The sequence below is a fragment of the Poeciliopsis prolifica genome, unplaced genomic scaffold (genome assembly GCF_027474105.1).
Source record: "Poeciliopsis prolifica strain line A6 unplaced genomic scaffold, Auburn_PproV2 SCAFFOLD039, whole genome shotgun sequence".
NCBI lineage: Eukaryota > Metazoa > Chordata > Actinopteri > Cyprinodontiformes > Poeciliidae > Poeciliopsis > Poeciliopsis prolifica.
This window is the reverse complement of record NW_026562414.1, coordinates 4,597,501-4,612,345: the sequence shown is the minus strand read 5'-3', so window position 1 is coordinate 4,612,345 and position 14,845 is coordinate 4,597,501. Positions and strand designations below refer to the sequence as shown.

The 14,845-nt window shown below is 37.9% G+C and overlaps 1 protein-coding gene across 3 annotated transcripts; it reads left to right on the top strand.

Moving 5' to 3' along the window:
* gnpat (glyceronephosphate O-acyltransferase) lies at positions 1–10,827 on the top strand. 3 transcript variants are annotated; one of them, XM_055054223.1, is made up of 17 exons: positions 1–142; positions 1,394–1,585; positions 1,777–1,953; positions 2,018–2,147; positions 2,257–2,384; positions 2,472–2,547; positions 2,823–2,974; positions 3,097–3,227; positions 3,691–3,929; positions 4,893–4,991; positions 5,076–5,249; positions 5,549–5,628; positions 5,721–5,861; positions 6,583–6,682; positions 6,769–6,862; positions 7,927–7,991; positions 8,081–10,827. In XM_055054223.1, the coding sequence occupies exons 1-17, from the start codon at positions 134–136 to the stop codon at positions 8,122–8,124; spliced, it is 2,031 nt and encodes a 676-aa protein (XP_054910198.1). In that variant the 5' UTR covers positions 1–133; the 3' UTR covers positions 8,125–10,827. The 3 variants fall into 3 exon arrangements, with proteins under 3 accessions (XP_054910198.1, XP_054910197.1, XP_054910199.1); XM_055054222.1 differs by having other exon boundaries at positions 1–184; XM_055054224.1 differs by lacking the exon at positions 1–142 and having other exon boundaries at positions 1,508–1,585; positions 1,755–1,953.
* Positions 10,828–14,845: the final 4,018 nt, after the last annotated feature.

Genomic DNA, 14,845 nt, shown 5'->3' with positions numbered 1-14,845 from the left:
AAAAGTTGCCCCTGAAACGTCATTTTCCACTATGCTCACGCCCATGTGAAGCTCTGCAGCTGCTATCAGTGTCAAAAAGAGTTCAAGAGAAAGACAAGACAACAACATATAAACCAGAAAACATTCCCATTGAATGCAGCCGGTTGGTTTGTAACACAAAATGGCGTCCAAAGCGGTTTATACGGTATGCATGTTGTGTTTGTCAGCTAGTTGCGCTAGCTGTTCCTTCTGTTGCTGAACACCTGACATTTCATTCAAACGGTGAATTATTGCATTTTTATCTTTACATCGCTGCTTTTAGGTTTGACAGAGAAACTCGGAGCTATGAGGGTTTTCTTCACTCGGAATTTAAAAACTTATATTATGCTTTAGATAATGTTATAGACGAGCAACGGCCGGTTCCTGCTGTCTGTTGCTAATTTCGACGAAAACATCCATGTTTCTGTGTCTTTATTTGTGTTTTTGATTCATTTGTTTTTTTTGAACACCTTAGTCGATTTAATTATCTTTAATCGACAAGACAATCTGGATAATTTACTTTAGTTTTACTATAAATAATTTAATGTAATTTGCCATTTTTGCCCTGTTGATTCTGTACATAATTAAGTTTGTGCAACAAATTTATTCATAAATTAAAACCAGTTCTGTAAGAATTCAGATTTGACCAGGATTGTGTTCTTAAACTAGAAATTAAGATGTTTACAACATTTTTACAACATAAAATTAATGTATATTAATGCACTATAAAGCAGTTTGAAAAGCTGTGATCCTAAGCAAAATATACTTTAAAAAAGTAGTTTGATTTCTAGCTTTATTATATTCTTGGCGAGGGTTGCAATCTACAAGTATTATAGCAATCGGTCATTCTGACGATTAATCGCCACTGCATATCTGCAAATTATTAGCAGATTTTTCTTTTTAATAACTTCTGTCTTTTTTTAATAGAAATGGATTACAAAATACAAATAAATTTTTTAATTATTTTTTTAAATAAAATAAATTAAGATTTTATTGCCTAAAATGCAAAGACAGCATTCATTTGGAGAATTTGAATACCACTAGAGGAGTTTTCAGTAAAACGTACATCAGATAAAGGCGTTTTCATTCTAAGGGCAATATTTATATGTATTTTATACAGTTTTAGATTAATTAGTGCAATGCAGTTTTGTTCAGCAAATGGCCTTTTTTGAGTGCATATATTCCAGTTAATGATTAATCAATCACTAACTTAGTTAACAATTATTTCAATAATAATTAATTTGATTAATTGTTTGGATCCTAATATAAACTGATCATGCTCAGTTAGTCGGAGCAAAATGTTTTGTTATTTTAGGGAATACAAATCTTTGGGTATTTTCATGCCAAGTAATTGAGTTGTTCATTATTTCAACAGCATAGAGAGCCAATGCTGAAGAAGAGAGATGACTTTGAGGACATCCTTGAGGAGAGGAGGAACACCAGCGACCTGAGATATGCCCTCAGGTGTTACACTCCCACTCTCTATAAAGGACTGACTCCTTGCACAGCCAGCGAACTCAAGACCATGGTGCTGCAGTCTGACCAGCTGCTTTATGTCATCAACCAGGTGAAGTCAGGATGGCGACAAAAATGTTCAGAATCACAGCATTACTCCATATTTCATGTGTGTGTGGATGTGCCCTCTATTACGTCCAATATGGACGTAATATTGAACAGCTAAAAGATGTCATGGCGACAATTATTGTCTTTGAACTAACAAACAATGGCTTTGTCAGATTTTTGTGATTTCTCTTTTAGATTTCCAAGCAGACGGGCACGGCCACAGACGAGATCCAGTCGGAGGCGGAGGCCATCTTGGAGGAGATGGCTCACCGCTTGCAGCTTAGCACGGTCCGCTTCTTTGCTTTCACACTCAGCAAAATCTTTAAATCTCTGTTCAGGAGCATCTGTGTCAACGAGGAGGGCATCCAAAGAGTGAGTAGACCCATCAGGGAGGCGCAGAACGATGGAAACATGGCTAACTTTGATCCGTTCTCAGCTGCAACAGGCCATCCAGGAACATCCGGTGGTTCTTCTACCGAGTCACCGCAGCTACATGGACTTTCTCCTCATGTCCTACATCCTCTACACCTATGATTTAGCTCTACCAGTCATTGCAGCTGGCATGGGTGAGTCAATATTTCCTTTCAATCGGTGTCAACTGATAGAAAATGCTTGTATCGTGACACATTTTTCAGCCGAATCGTCCAGCTTTAACTTTCTAGAATTTCTCTGCAGACTTCATGGGAATGAAGATCATCGGGGAGATGCTGCGAATGTCCGGAGCTTTCTTTATTCGGAGATCGTTTGGTGGAGACAAACTTTACTGGGCTGTTTTCTCCGAGTACGTCAAGATCATGCTGAAGGTGAAAAGGCTTCACACACACTCAGGAAATCTTTGTTAAACATTTACTCCATTTTAAGCTTTTTCTAAACTGGTTTTCTAATTCCAGAGTGGCTTTGCACCTGTTGAGTTTTTTCTGGAGGGCACAAGAAGCAGAACAGCCAAATCCCTGACTCCAAAGTTAGGTAAATTATGCTGCAGGAGATTAATACAACTCCTGTCTGTTTTGTAATTATATTTTAGTTTTAGTTTGTCCCAGCTGAGGAATGTAAAATAAGATCACAAGATATTATTAATAACAGCAGTAAATTATATCGGATAACTGTGAATTGAAACAATCTGTTTTGTCTTATATTTATTTCCAACGTGGTGCTGGAAATGTTTGAAATCTTACCTTGAAGCGTGGTTGAGTTTATGTATGGAATAAAGAGCCAGGTGAGAGGATTTTGTCGGGCCCCAGGTCTGCTGAACATCGTGCTGGATCCCTTCCTGAAGGGGGAAGTGTTCGACGTCAGCCTGGTGCCGGTCAGCATCAGCTACGAGCGGATCCTGGAGGAGGCGCTCTACGCCAGAGAGCTGCTGGGCGTCCCGAAGCCCAAAGAGTCCACTTCTGTGAGTCCTGAACACCAAACCTCACTGTTTAAAGTCACTTCTAAAAGTGACCTATTATGCTTCGTTGAACAGGTTCATATAGGTCTCTGGCCCATTACATTTATTCTGTTTGCTTCCTGCAGGGTTTGTTGAAAGCCAGGAAGATCCTGAGTGAAAACTACGGCAGCATCCACGTTTACTTCGGCCAGCCGGTCTCTGCCAGGAGTCTGGCTGAGGGCAGAGTGGACCGCTCCCAGTTCAACCTGACGCCGCGGTACCGCCATTCATTTGTTCATTTGTTTCATGCGTTTAATTCGTTCATTTCTTCAGTCATTTTACTGTCTTTTCTCCCTTTTTATTCTTCATTTTAACTTGTCATTCCTTTCTTTTTATCCTATATTCCTACCTTCCTGCTTTCCTTCTTCCTTTTTTCTTCCCTTCATTACTTCATTCTTTCTTTATTTTCTTCCTTTCTTTCTTCCGTCTCTCCTCCCCTCCTTGCTTTCATTTTTCTTTCCTTTGTTCCTTCCCTCTTTCCTTTCATTCCTCCCTCTTTTTTGTTTCTTATTTTTACACATCCCATATTTAAACTTTATCTAAAGTTTATTTTTGAACTTTGAGTAACTCCATGTTCTGACATTATACTCAGTAATAATCACTGATCAAACTGAGAATATCTTTGGTTATTGATCAGATAAATCTAACTCAGCTGTTTGTTTGTGTGTTTTTCTTTTCAGCCACATCCCCAGGAAGCCCTCAGAGGGAATCCAGGACTTTGTGAACGACTCAGCCTTCAGGCTGGTCCGATCCCAGGAGGAGAACATGGTTCTGAAGCCCTGGGTCCTTCTGGCCGCCTTGCTGCTCCAGAACCAGGCTGCTGGGAACAAACTGGGAGTACTGGTGGAAGACCTGACTGAACAAGCCGTCTGGCTCCGGGATCTGTCCCTCCAGTTTGGAGCCTTCCTTCACTGGCCCGGTACGCTACCGACCCGGTACGGTACCGGCCCGGTCACTGAGGCAGCACAGCAACAACAACAAAAATATTAACAAAACATTTTATTTATAAAAGATGCGGGACAAGAGAAAAGATTAAAAATAACAAGCAGTCAGAGAAATATTAGACATTTTTACTGGAGGTGGAGAAAAAAATAGATTCTCAAAGTGGGGGTCGAGGGCCTCAAGGGGGCCGCCGTGGCAGGCTAACGGGGCCCCAGAAAGTTGGAGGGAAGATGAGAAAAAAAGTAAACATAATAAAAAATTAACCTAATGCATTTTTGTCACAACATCTAAACTGTTTTATACAACAGCTTAGTGTGGGTATTATAGATGTTTTTGTAAAAGGAAGTGGCAGAGTAACTTTCAGGCAAAAACTCGGAAATTTGTAGATTAATCTTATAGCTCCTTGAAAATTTGAGTAGTTGAAAGCTTGCTAGAAGTTTGGAGACATTTCTGAGTTTAAAACTTTGAACATCTTCAACGTTTGAAACTTGAACAGAAATTCTAGAAAATTTCTGAAATTAGTCTCAAAATTTCTGAGTTTTTTTTTTTTATTTTGTTCTCTTTTCTATCTACAGTGACTAATGTACAAATGCACATTTTTAAAATCATATTTTTTTTTCAGAAACAGTAAAAGCTCTGGTTTCTAACTTTCAGTTTTGATTCTGAACTCTTGTGTGTTGGTTTATAAAGTCTTGGTAAAATCCAAAGAAGGGGTTTGAATGCTTTAGCAAGGCACAACATTTTGCTCTTAATTATTTTTTCTGCTGCAAAATGTCAATAACATGTAGTTCTTTTTCTGTTGAGGCTATATTCTTTTCAACTTGTACTTAAAACTTTAGTTTTTCGTTCAGTTTCTTCTTGTTGTTTTTTAAGGTGGTAAAGCTGATGCAGTTTCATGAGATTGTTTCTGCTCCTCTTCCTCACCGGTCTGCCTCTCCAGACGACGTTCCTCCCTCCAGAGTCGTTTCCTGCAGCCTTTCCCTCCATCGCAGCCTGGTGAGGGTCTCGGAGGGGAGAGTCCAGCTGAACTTGGAACCAGGTTTCATTTCATTTCATGGAGAGTTTTTGATGTTCAAAGCTCTGGAGGAAAGTCATAAAATCAAACAGAGGTGTTGTTTTTCAGAAACAGGAAGTGGATCAGGGTTTCCTCCTCCTGCGATGACGCCGGAGGAAGAGCTCTTGAGCAAGGCAGTGGTGGTGCTCTCCTGCGCCTCCTACAGGAACCAGGTGCTACACGTCTTCATCCGGGCCGCGCTGCTGGCCTCTGCCGTCCACTCTGCCGCTGGCAGCAGGAAACGTGAGGATGACTCTTCTTCTTCTGCTCTCAGCCTTTAGCTACTAGTAGCCTCTAGCTACTAGTAGCATCTAGCTACTAGTAGCATCTAGCTACTAGAACCCTTTAGCTACTAGTAGCCTTTAGCTACTAGTAGCCTTTAGCTACTAGTAGCCTTTAGCTGCCATTAGCTGTTAGTACTATTAGCCGTACTACTGGTACTACTACTGGCTAGTAGCTACTAGCTATTAGCATAAATCCAGATATTTTATTCTCTCAATAAATATTACAAGCCTGTTCTTTATTTCTGTTCTGTTCTCCAGAGGAGATCTTCAACACCTTCAGCTTCTTGAGGAACATGTTTTCTAACGAGTTCATCCTTCGTCCCGGAGCCGAAGTTCAGGTGAGGAGATCTGTAACCGAGTGAACGATTCACCGACCAGACGTTTTCAATGTTTTTATATTTACTGTTGTTGATGTTTGATTGTTTTCCAGGACTTTGAAGAAGCTTGCTACCTGCTGGTGAAAAGCGCAGTTGTTCAGATCCACCAGCAGGAGGTGCTGGTCACAGAAAGGGGCCACCAGACGCTGGCGTTCCTCACCAGCATTCTGGATCCGTTTGTGCAGGGATATCAGGTGAATTTAGCTGGGATTATTGTTACTGTTTGATGACCCGTAAATTTACGGTGTGATTTCGTCTCTCTCTTTTTTCCCAAATATTAATCCAAATGTGGTCTAATCCTTCCTTCGAATCCTTTCCTCCTATTTATCCTTCCTTTATTCCTTTTTATCCTTCCTTACTTTCTTCCTATTATTTTCTTTCTTCCTTCTTAGTCCGATCCATCCTTTCTATACTTCCTCACTGTTGTTTGTTCCTATTCTACCTTCTTTTCTTTCCATCATCCTTTCTTCTTTCAGTCCTTCATTCCTTTCCTTTCCTCTCTTTTTTCTTCCTTCCTCTCCGTCCACTAGAGGGCACTGTTGATCAGCCTCCAACCATTTCCATCCATATTAAAACATCAGAATTTCAAGCATTCAGTTTAATAATATTTGATTTTTCAGTGTCTCTGCTCCTGCAGTAGCATGGAGCTTCATCCACCAGTAAAACCAGTTCATACTGGAGACAGGAAGTGTGTCTCCAGTCCCTCCTGAGGTTTCTTTCACATCATGTTCTGTCCTTTCACAAGCAGCTCTCCCTCCACTCTGGAGTTTTCCCAGTAGTGAAAAAGCTTGTTGCACAGTCGGCGTCCTGCTGAGTGATGCTGCATGAGGAAGCCGCCGCAGTTTGAGCTGATGTGTGAAAAAGGTTTTAATAGTCGTGTTGTTTTTTATTTTATTTTTTTATTTTTTCTCCCAGATGGTGTGCAGGTTCCTCTGTGAGGAGGCGACTGAGAGTCTGACAGAGAAACAGTTTGTTCCTGCTGTCCGGAAGTTCTTCATCAAACACCTTCTGACAGGTTTTTTTTAAAGCGGTTTTTATTTACATTATTTCTCGCGACATAAAAATGTTATTTATTTATTTTTGTGTGTCTGCGTCATCCAGGAGGGTTAAAATATGTCGAGGTTTTGTCATCGGACCTCCAGAAAAACGCTCTGGCAGCTTTACTGAGACTCGGAGCGGTGGAGAAACTCAGAGGGTAAGTTGGGTTTTGTTCTTCCAGTGTTTAGTCGGTTCCTGGTTAAATAAGTCATAATAAACATTTTTAAAAGGATTGGTGCACCTGACTTATGATCATAAGAACAAACAGGGAAACTGGTATCGTTACTGTATTTTGGACCAAAACAAGGATTTTAGATTATTTAAACATTATTATTTTTTAAATTATACTTAATTATGTTATTTGATAAAAAAAAATTACTACATTTTTTCTTATTCACTATGATTTGTATTTTAAGTTTTTATTTATATTTATTTAGTTTATATTTTATTATGTTTTATTATACTTAATGATTCATTTTATTTTTTACTATAATTATACTTTTTATTTTACAAAATTTTTTATTGCTCTTTATAATTATTCATTTTTATTTTATTATTTATTCATTTTATTTTTATTATTACTATTAAGGATACTTTTATTGTGCAAAATAATTCTGATTTCATTTAATTTTTAATGTACTTTTAAATTGATATTTATACTTTTTATTTATTAATCTTATTTTTATTATACTTAATTATTTAATTGTATTTATTTTCACCATAATTATTTATGTATTTTTATTCTAATTTATAATGATTCATTTATTTTATTTTTGTTATGATTATTAATACTTATTCATTTTATTTTCTATTTTTATTACTGATAAGGATAAGATGTTGGCAAAACACACTGCCTTGAAAAATTATGCATTTTTTATCAAATTATAGCCACACTTCACATCATTAAGAGAAAATTGGAAAACGGAACAAATGATATAAATATTAATTAATAATGAGTTGGGGGCGTGGCCAGCAGAAGCTCATTTGCATTAAAGGGACAGCACCCTAAAGCAGCTCAATCTGACAGGAACTCAAAATAAGTTGAAACTTTATCTAAAAATGATTTTGTGTAAAATATGTAATGAACATGTTTTGTGGACCTTTTCTAACGTCTTCAGGGAAGAATAATGGTTCACCTTTAATTAAGTCTTTCACCAGTCATTCTTCTAAAAGTCTTGAGTTTTGGGCCGTAGTGAGATAAGTGCTGTTTGTTTCCTCCAGAGGAGCGGATCAGGGAACTCTGAAGGTCAACACGGTGATGGTGAACTCCCTAGAAGACACTCTGGGTGAGAAGAAACTAGATTCGTTTATTTGTCATTGAGAATTTAAACAAATTTATAAACAAATTTTCATGGAGATTTATTTTATTTCCTAGGAGGAAAGCTGCCGACTCAGAAGCCGCTCGCTGCTCGACTCTAATCCAGAGACGCTGTCCATCGAAGCAGCCGATCGGTGCAACGCGGCGGGTTCGCTCCTTTGAACGAAGCGACCCGATTGGCCGGTTGAACGGGCCGGGCCAGCCGGGACAAAAGAGTCGCATCAGAACGCGACTGCAGCTGGTTTGTTTTTCTCTTCTCTTTTTATCAACCTGCATTAAAGGTGGATTAACGAGGTTCAACAGAGATCGTCTGAATTCACTCAGAACGGCGGCCATTTTCTGTTCTTCCTTATGCTTTTAAACGCTCTCTCACCCTCTGAGTGGCTTTTAGTTGTCATTTGGAGCCACTTTTGGACCTACTAATGCAGTGAGGTGTGGACCTTTACCTCAGACAGATTTACTTTGTCTGTTATTGAACAACTTCATTCAGAAGTTTGCATACAGTCACCATTTAACCTTTCAGGGTGGAACAACAGAACTATTAAAAACTGTGATTTTTAGTAAGATTTGAGTCCATAACTCCAGATTTATGATTTATTTCCTCTAACTTAACAGGTTTAGGTGAAGCGTTCTTCACTTGATTTGGTTAAATTTTAGTATAATCTGCTTTTTAATTCTGTCTGAGTTCTGTCTCCCGTGGGTTTGAGTGTTGTTCCCAGGCTTTGATTTAGATCGAGGTTTCCCAGAAGCTTAACGTTTGCCGAAGTCATCCAATTTGTGTTCCATCCTGATTAAAAACATAAAGTTGTACCAGTAACTCAAAAATATTTGACCAGAGCTTAATTTAACTTTTGTCAGCCTTAGTTTTCTATATTTAAAAAACAGAACCGAACTGTATTTTTATTCAGACTGGGTCTGATTTCCCATCCACTTTTAGGCCTTTTTCCACAGTGACAGAAATTCAGCCATGTTTGTTTACAGAGTGGAGATGTTGCTACGAAATGGTTCAACATTCGCCAAATGTTACATGAATCTCACCAAAGATGCCAGTTTGAGTTTTTTGTTTGGGTTGTAGGACTTTTTTGTTTTGCTGCAGGGTGGAAACGGGGAGAAAACATGAAAATTTGGGGTGAACGTTATAAAAATATATTTGATAATTCTTTGACCATCTTAGGAAAAAAGTTAAAATATACATGAAAAGTTATTGTCCTCCCAACATCCCAAGAAAATAATTCCAACTTCTCTGCCATGTCAGCTGCTTTAAGGGCTTAGAATGCTGAGGTGAGTGAATCTTCATCGGTGCAGACAGAGCATCTGCATGGCCTGGCAAGATATTAAGTGGTTTCTGGGTAATTTTCTTAACTTTTGAAGCAGTATTTATGGCATTTGAGTTGGAATGCTGCAGAATTTTCAATCTGGATTAGTTCGATATGAAACTGGATATGTGATGGTAAAAAATACGGTTTTTAAAGAAGTAATGCTGGAGGATTGTTTACTTCAAGCGGCTTGTGATAAAACACTACATGAATGCAAAGCAAATGTTGACGTGCTTTTAAAACTTTATCAATTCATAAAGAAATTATTGCAATATCATAAATGATGTAAAGTTCAAGTTTGAAACTTGTGGGGATCTAAATATAAAGTTCCCAAAATTAGTTGGTCTGTTGGTTGTTCCCAAAACCCCGCTTTTGATTCATGCAACAAAAAGTGAAAGGAAAATACCTCAAATGTCGGCATTTATGTTGAACTATAAACAGAAGCTGATAAATTGCATTATTATTTTTATTATATTCAAGGAAGTTTTCATGCTCTGTCTCATAATACTTGTCCTCTCAATTCTGCAATAATTTGAAAGCAGATATGGGTGTTTTTTTTTTCTTTTTTTTACGATGACTTCAGGGTCATTGTAGATGGAAAACAATAGAAATCACTGCCAGAAAAACTCAGAAATTTTTGGACTAATCTCAGAAATTATTTAGAAAAAACACGAAAGAATCTGCGCTGGAAAAGCCCAAAATTTGCCAGAAATTATTATTATTATTATTATTATTATTACTAAAAAAGTCTAAAAAGTCTAAATCTTTCCAGAAATAAACTCAGAAGTTTTTAGATTAATCTTACAAATTTTCTGGAAAAAGAAATTTCTGAATTTCAAAATTAGTTTCAAACTTTTTGGCTTTTGAATGTCACAAATTTCTGTATTTTTCTGAAACATTTCTGAGCTTAATCTAAAAATTTTAGATATTTTTTCTAACACATTTTCAACTTTTCAAGCTCAGAAGTTTCCAGGTTTTTCTAATTTCTGACACTAATCTCAAGTTCTCTGAGTTTTTCAACTGAAATTTACTCCTTTCTTCTATCTACAATGGCCCTAATTTGCTGTTGTAGTTTCTTTTTAACATATTTTTTAAAAGAAACTATGTTTTCTAAATTAATGTGTAACTTATTGGTTGCATTTTTTATTTTAAATATATTTGTGGAAGCTAAATATTTCCTGTTTGAGTGTTAGTGGAAGCAAATACAGTTTTTCTGAGCTTTAAATAAACAGGAAGGAAAGCATGAACATAATAGCTCCAGCTTTAAGAGTAGATAAGAGTTTTGTTGTTTTGTTATTGATTTTATTGATCTTAACCTGAAAACCCTGCAGGAAGTGCAGGAACTCAGCCAGCAAAGCAGCAAAAAATAATCTATACATGAACAGCCAAAGTTCAGATCTGCCATATTTTTGTTTAAGTTTCATTATGTTCAGTGTTTGCATTGAACTCTGAGGCTAAAATCTTAATAAAGTGTTTTCAGAGACAGTCCTCGGTGTGTCTTTAATTTTACACTAGCTGGGTTGGTGGTGAGGATTGTTTGATCGTCACTAATGTGACTCCGTCGCTCCGTTTGATGCGCAGCTCTCTTGTGGTTCAGAAAGCCTCTTTGATCGTAGCTGATTAAAACATGAAGCCTGTGTTTGATCATGATTAAATCTTAGCTTAATCATCTTCAAGCTCCTCTAGTGGTTTTCTGACATTATGCTGACTGTTGGCGACATTGTGAAGTGCGGTTTTGGTGAGGCTGGTTTAAGCAGCTCCTATTATCTTAATGAACATGTTGGGACTTTCTGGCAGACATGGGTTTCAGTTCAAACATGACGAGTCGCTCTGAGTGCCGTTAAAGCTCATATTCACGCATATTTCCGGCTGTTTTGGGGGATTAACTCGGAGTCAGAGCTTCTTGAAACAGGACAGGGATTTTATTTGCATACAGCAGCAGAGACGTTAATAAGGGAAGTTTTACGTGTTTGCAATCAAATCTGGAGCCTAATTTGCAAAGCAGAATTAAATTCAGTTTCTGAATGTGAGTCTTGCAAACCAGACGCAAAAGGAGTTTCTACAAAGTTTTCGTTTTACTTCCACATCCCAATTATCTGCTGCTTTGTGGCGATCTACCACATAAAACCCAAATAAAAATGGGTTTTATGACAAATTATCAAACTTTTTCAGGGCATGTTAGAGAAAGCAATTGCAGAGATATGAGATATTTGGGAATTGAAATCAAGTTTTGCAAAGTTTGAGAATTATTTTCCCAGAAATGACGTATGAAAGAGGATTAAAGGTTACTGGAAAAACACACAATAGAGTACTGACTTGAATCTCAGAATTTGGGCTTGAATTTTAAATTTCAGACCAAAATCTCAGAATTCACACTGAAATCTTAGATGTCCTACTTGAATCTCAGAATTCAAACTTTTCTTTCTCAGAATTTTGGTCTTTTTTTCCAGAATTTGGACTTGAATCTCGAAATTTAGATTTAAATATCAGATTTTGTGTTTGCATATCAGATTTCAGGCTGTTTTTCTCAGATTATTGGCCTATTTCCTCCCAAGAATTTGAACTTGAAATTTAAATTTCAGAGTAATATCTGAAAATTTATACTTGAATCTTACCTTTTGTACTTGGGTCTCAGAATTCATACTTTTTTCTCAGAATTTGGACTCGAATCTTAGAATTCAGACTTGAATTTTAACCCTTTATTCTCATATTTCTGACCCATTTACTCAGAATTCAGTGGCTTTTTTTTTTGTTTTTCTCCTCAGACTAGCGTGTCTTGTGTTGTTTTTTTAATTCTGACTGCGATGCAGATTGTCACTGTGGGGCAACCAGCCTGTTTTTTCCACTGACTCTAATTTTCAAACTTGATTAGCAAATGCAGTTTTGAGGACAAATCACTGAAACACAAAATGAAACCTCCCTCTAGGTGTCAGACTTGTCTCTCTGTTCAGGATTCAATCTGTGGCAGTTTGTCGATCAACACACACACACACACACACACACACACACACACACACACACACACACACCACACACACACACACACACACACACACACACACACACACACACACACACACACACACACACACACACACACACACACACACACTGTCACAGCAGCATTTTTCATCAGGTTTCGTGGCGCCGCTGCTGACTAAGAGACTGCTGCCAGCAAATCCACCACTTCCCATCCATATTGCCCTTTCTTTCATACCCACTCGCTCTCTGACAAATTATAGGTTCATCTAAAGTTGCCATGCCAAATTGTGTATATATACACACACTCCGGTCCATCCATTCGTCTAACCGTCTATTCATCCATCCAGTTCCTGCTGCTTTCTCGCTTCCTCCATCTGTATCCGTCTCTGAGGTGTCGGCCGCAGGAATATCAGCACTTTATCTGCCCCATTATGACAAGCTCTTATTGAAGGGGGAGGCGGGTGAACACAAACACACGGATTCAGGACGGCAACACCCAAATAAACTCCCTTCTGACCGGCGACTGTTTTGTAACCGCAACTGCTTCCTGTTTGGTTTTGTTTTGTCCTTTAGGTCTGACATTTCATTTCTTTACTCTCTGTTTGCGAGAGTGCGCGTTAAAGGGTGACTAAGTCCTCGGCGGTGACGGCGTTCTGCCCGGAGGGGTGTGTGGAGGTCTGTATGGAGAGAATTGATCAAAAGAGAAAAGGGACCCTGGTGGGTAATGCTTCAGCAGTTAACCTCAGGTAATAGTGGGTTGATGGATGCAGTTCATTTTCAGCAGCAGATCCTGTTTATCAGCACTGCGCTACGGGCTAAAGCTTCACGAAGAGCAGCGGCCAATGTCAAACCTGGAGACTGCTGAAGAAAACAAGTTGGACTCAAACATTTAAAGGCTGCCCAATTTGACCCAGACACATTGGGGTGAAAATGTACAGATTTCTCCCGTTTGTGTGTTTTATCCTTGTTTTTTTTCACTGTAATGTCAAAAGCACAATTATCCAACCGCACATCTTTGAGAATCAGAAGTGGAGCCTCCTGCACAACCAACAAGAATCCAACAAGTGGTTTCTGGGTGGTAAGTCAGCAGCTAAAGGCTTGTCTATTCCAGCAGCCATTGTACAGCGCATACAAACATCAGCCTATCTCGTTACCGAGCAACAAGATAGGTAACTGGCTGGGCTTTGCTTGGGTTGCTAGGCAACAGTTTATTACAAAGGTTTTTGAAAGGGCTCCTTTTCCACACACTAAAAAACATTCACTTATTGGCAAATAACTCATTTTTGTAAGTAGAAACTTTGTGCATTGTGTTGCAGATGGTGTCAAACCTCAATTTCACCAAAAAACCGGGGAGATAAACATGAAAGAAAAAATAACCGTTAAGCCAGATGTTTCCCCTTCAAAATAAAAGCATCAAACTCAAACAGGATGTTGATCATATCTAATGCTAAATTAAGGCGTTGAGCGCCAGAATAAGATGGAAGCAAATAAATAAAAGTATTTACACGTTTTGATATGCAGCAGGGCAACGATTTGATGCACAAATCTTCATCTAAATGGCAAAATAAAAACAAAATGGTAATTTTTTTTACCTAAATCTGATTGATGGTGTATTGGAAACCCTATTGATTAACTGAAAGTCATTAGTAAAGTGAACGTTTCAGGTTGTGTGAAACGTTTATATGTGGCAAAACTCATAATCAGGAGACGACTGAAAGCTGGTAAATACCTTTTATTCACAGTCTCACATGTAAAAATCCATTTATTGACCTGAAGTATTTGTCAAGAAATACATTTCCATCCTGAGAGCTCTTAAATTTAAATCACATCCCTTCCAGTCATTTATGACAAGTCATTCTCAAAAATCTGCTGTAAAAGCCCATCTTATAGTTGAAATAGCATCTAACACGTTTCCACAATCCCTCAGGAATTCAACAGCAGGTTCCTGCAGTTTGAGGAAATTTATAGCTGAAAATAACTTTAAGTAGTCCCAGAGGAATAAAGCAAGTGACTCAGCTTTTGTTTTTCCTCTAAGTTTCCTGCTGGTCCCAGAAGTCTCTGCATTAGGGGGTGGAAAGCCCAGAGGAACCGCTTCCTATTTAATGGAAGCGCTGAGAGGCATTCAGACGATCAATAAAAAAAAGTTACTGTTATTTCACTTCAGAAATGTTTTGAGTTATCTCTGAAAAGAGCACAGACTGTATCATTTTATGACTTTTGATCACACAGTAAGAATTAGACTCAATCGTATTGATGGGGAATAAAGTTAATGTGGTCATTTCTACTCATTCATTCTCAATCTGCTTGTGGAAAAACATAAATTAACACAACAAATTAAACAATTAGTTGTTTTCATACCTTAATTTTTCTTCATAACTTGTCTTCATTAGGTTTACCTCCATCCTATCTGACATGATTTTGCAAAGATGAATGGACAAAACCTTCTGACATTAGCAATACAAATAGCTTTTTTTCACGTAAATAAAACTTGTTTACAACCACAAATGTTAAATTAACTTTGAAA

Bases quoted from the DNA above. Each gene is read 5' to 3' on its own strand.
- gnpat (XM_055054222.1), top strand. From the start codon at position 161: ATGGCGTCCAAAGCGGTTTATACG. The intron at 2,385-2,471 runs GTGAAAAGGCTT...TTCTAATTCCAG, and splicing joins ACGTCAAGATCATGCTGAAG to AGTGGCTTTGCACCTGTTGA. The intron at 6,683-6,768 runs GTTTTTTTTAAA...TGCGTCATCCAG, and splicing joins CATCAAACACCTTCTGACAG to GAGGGTTAAAATATGTCGAG.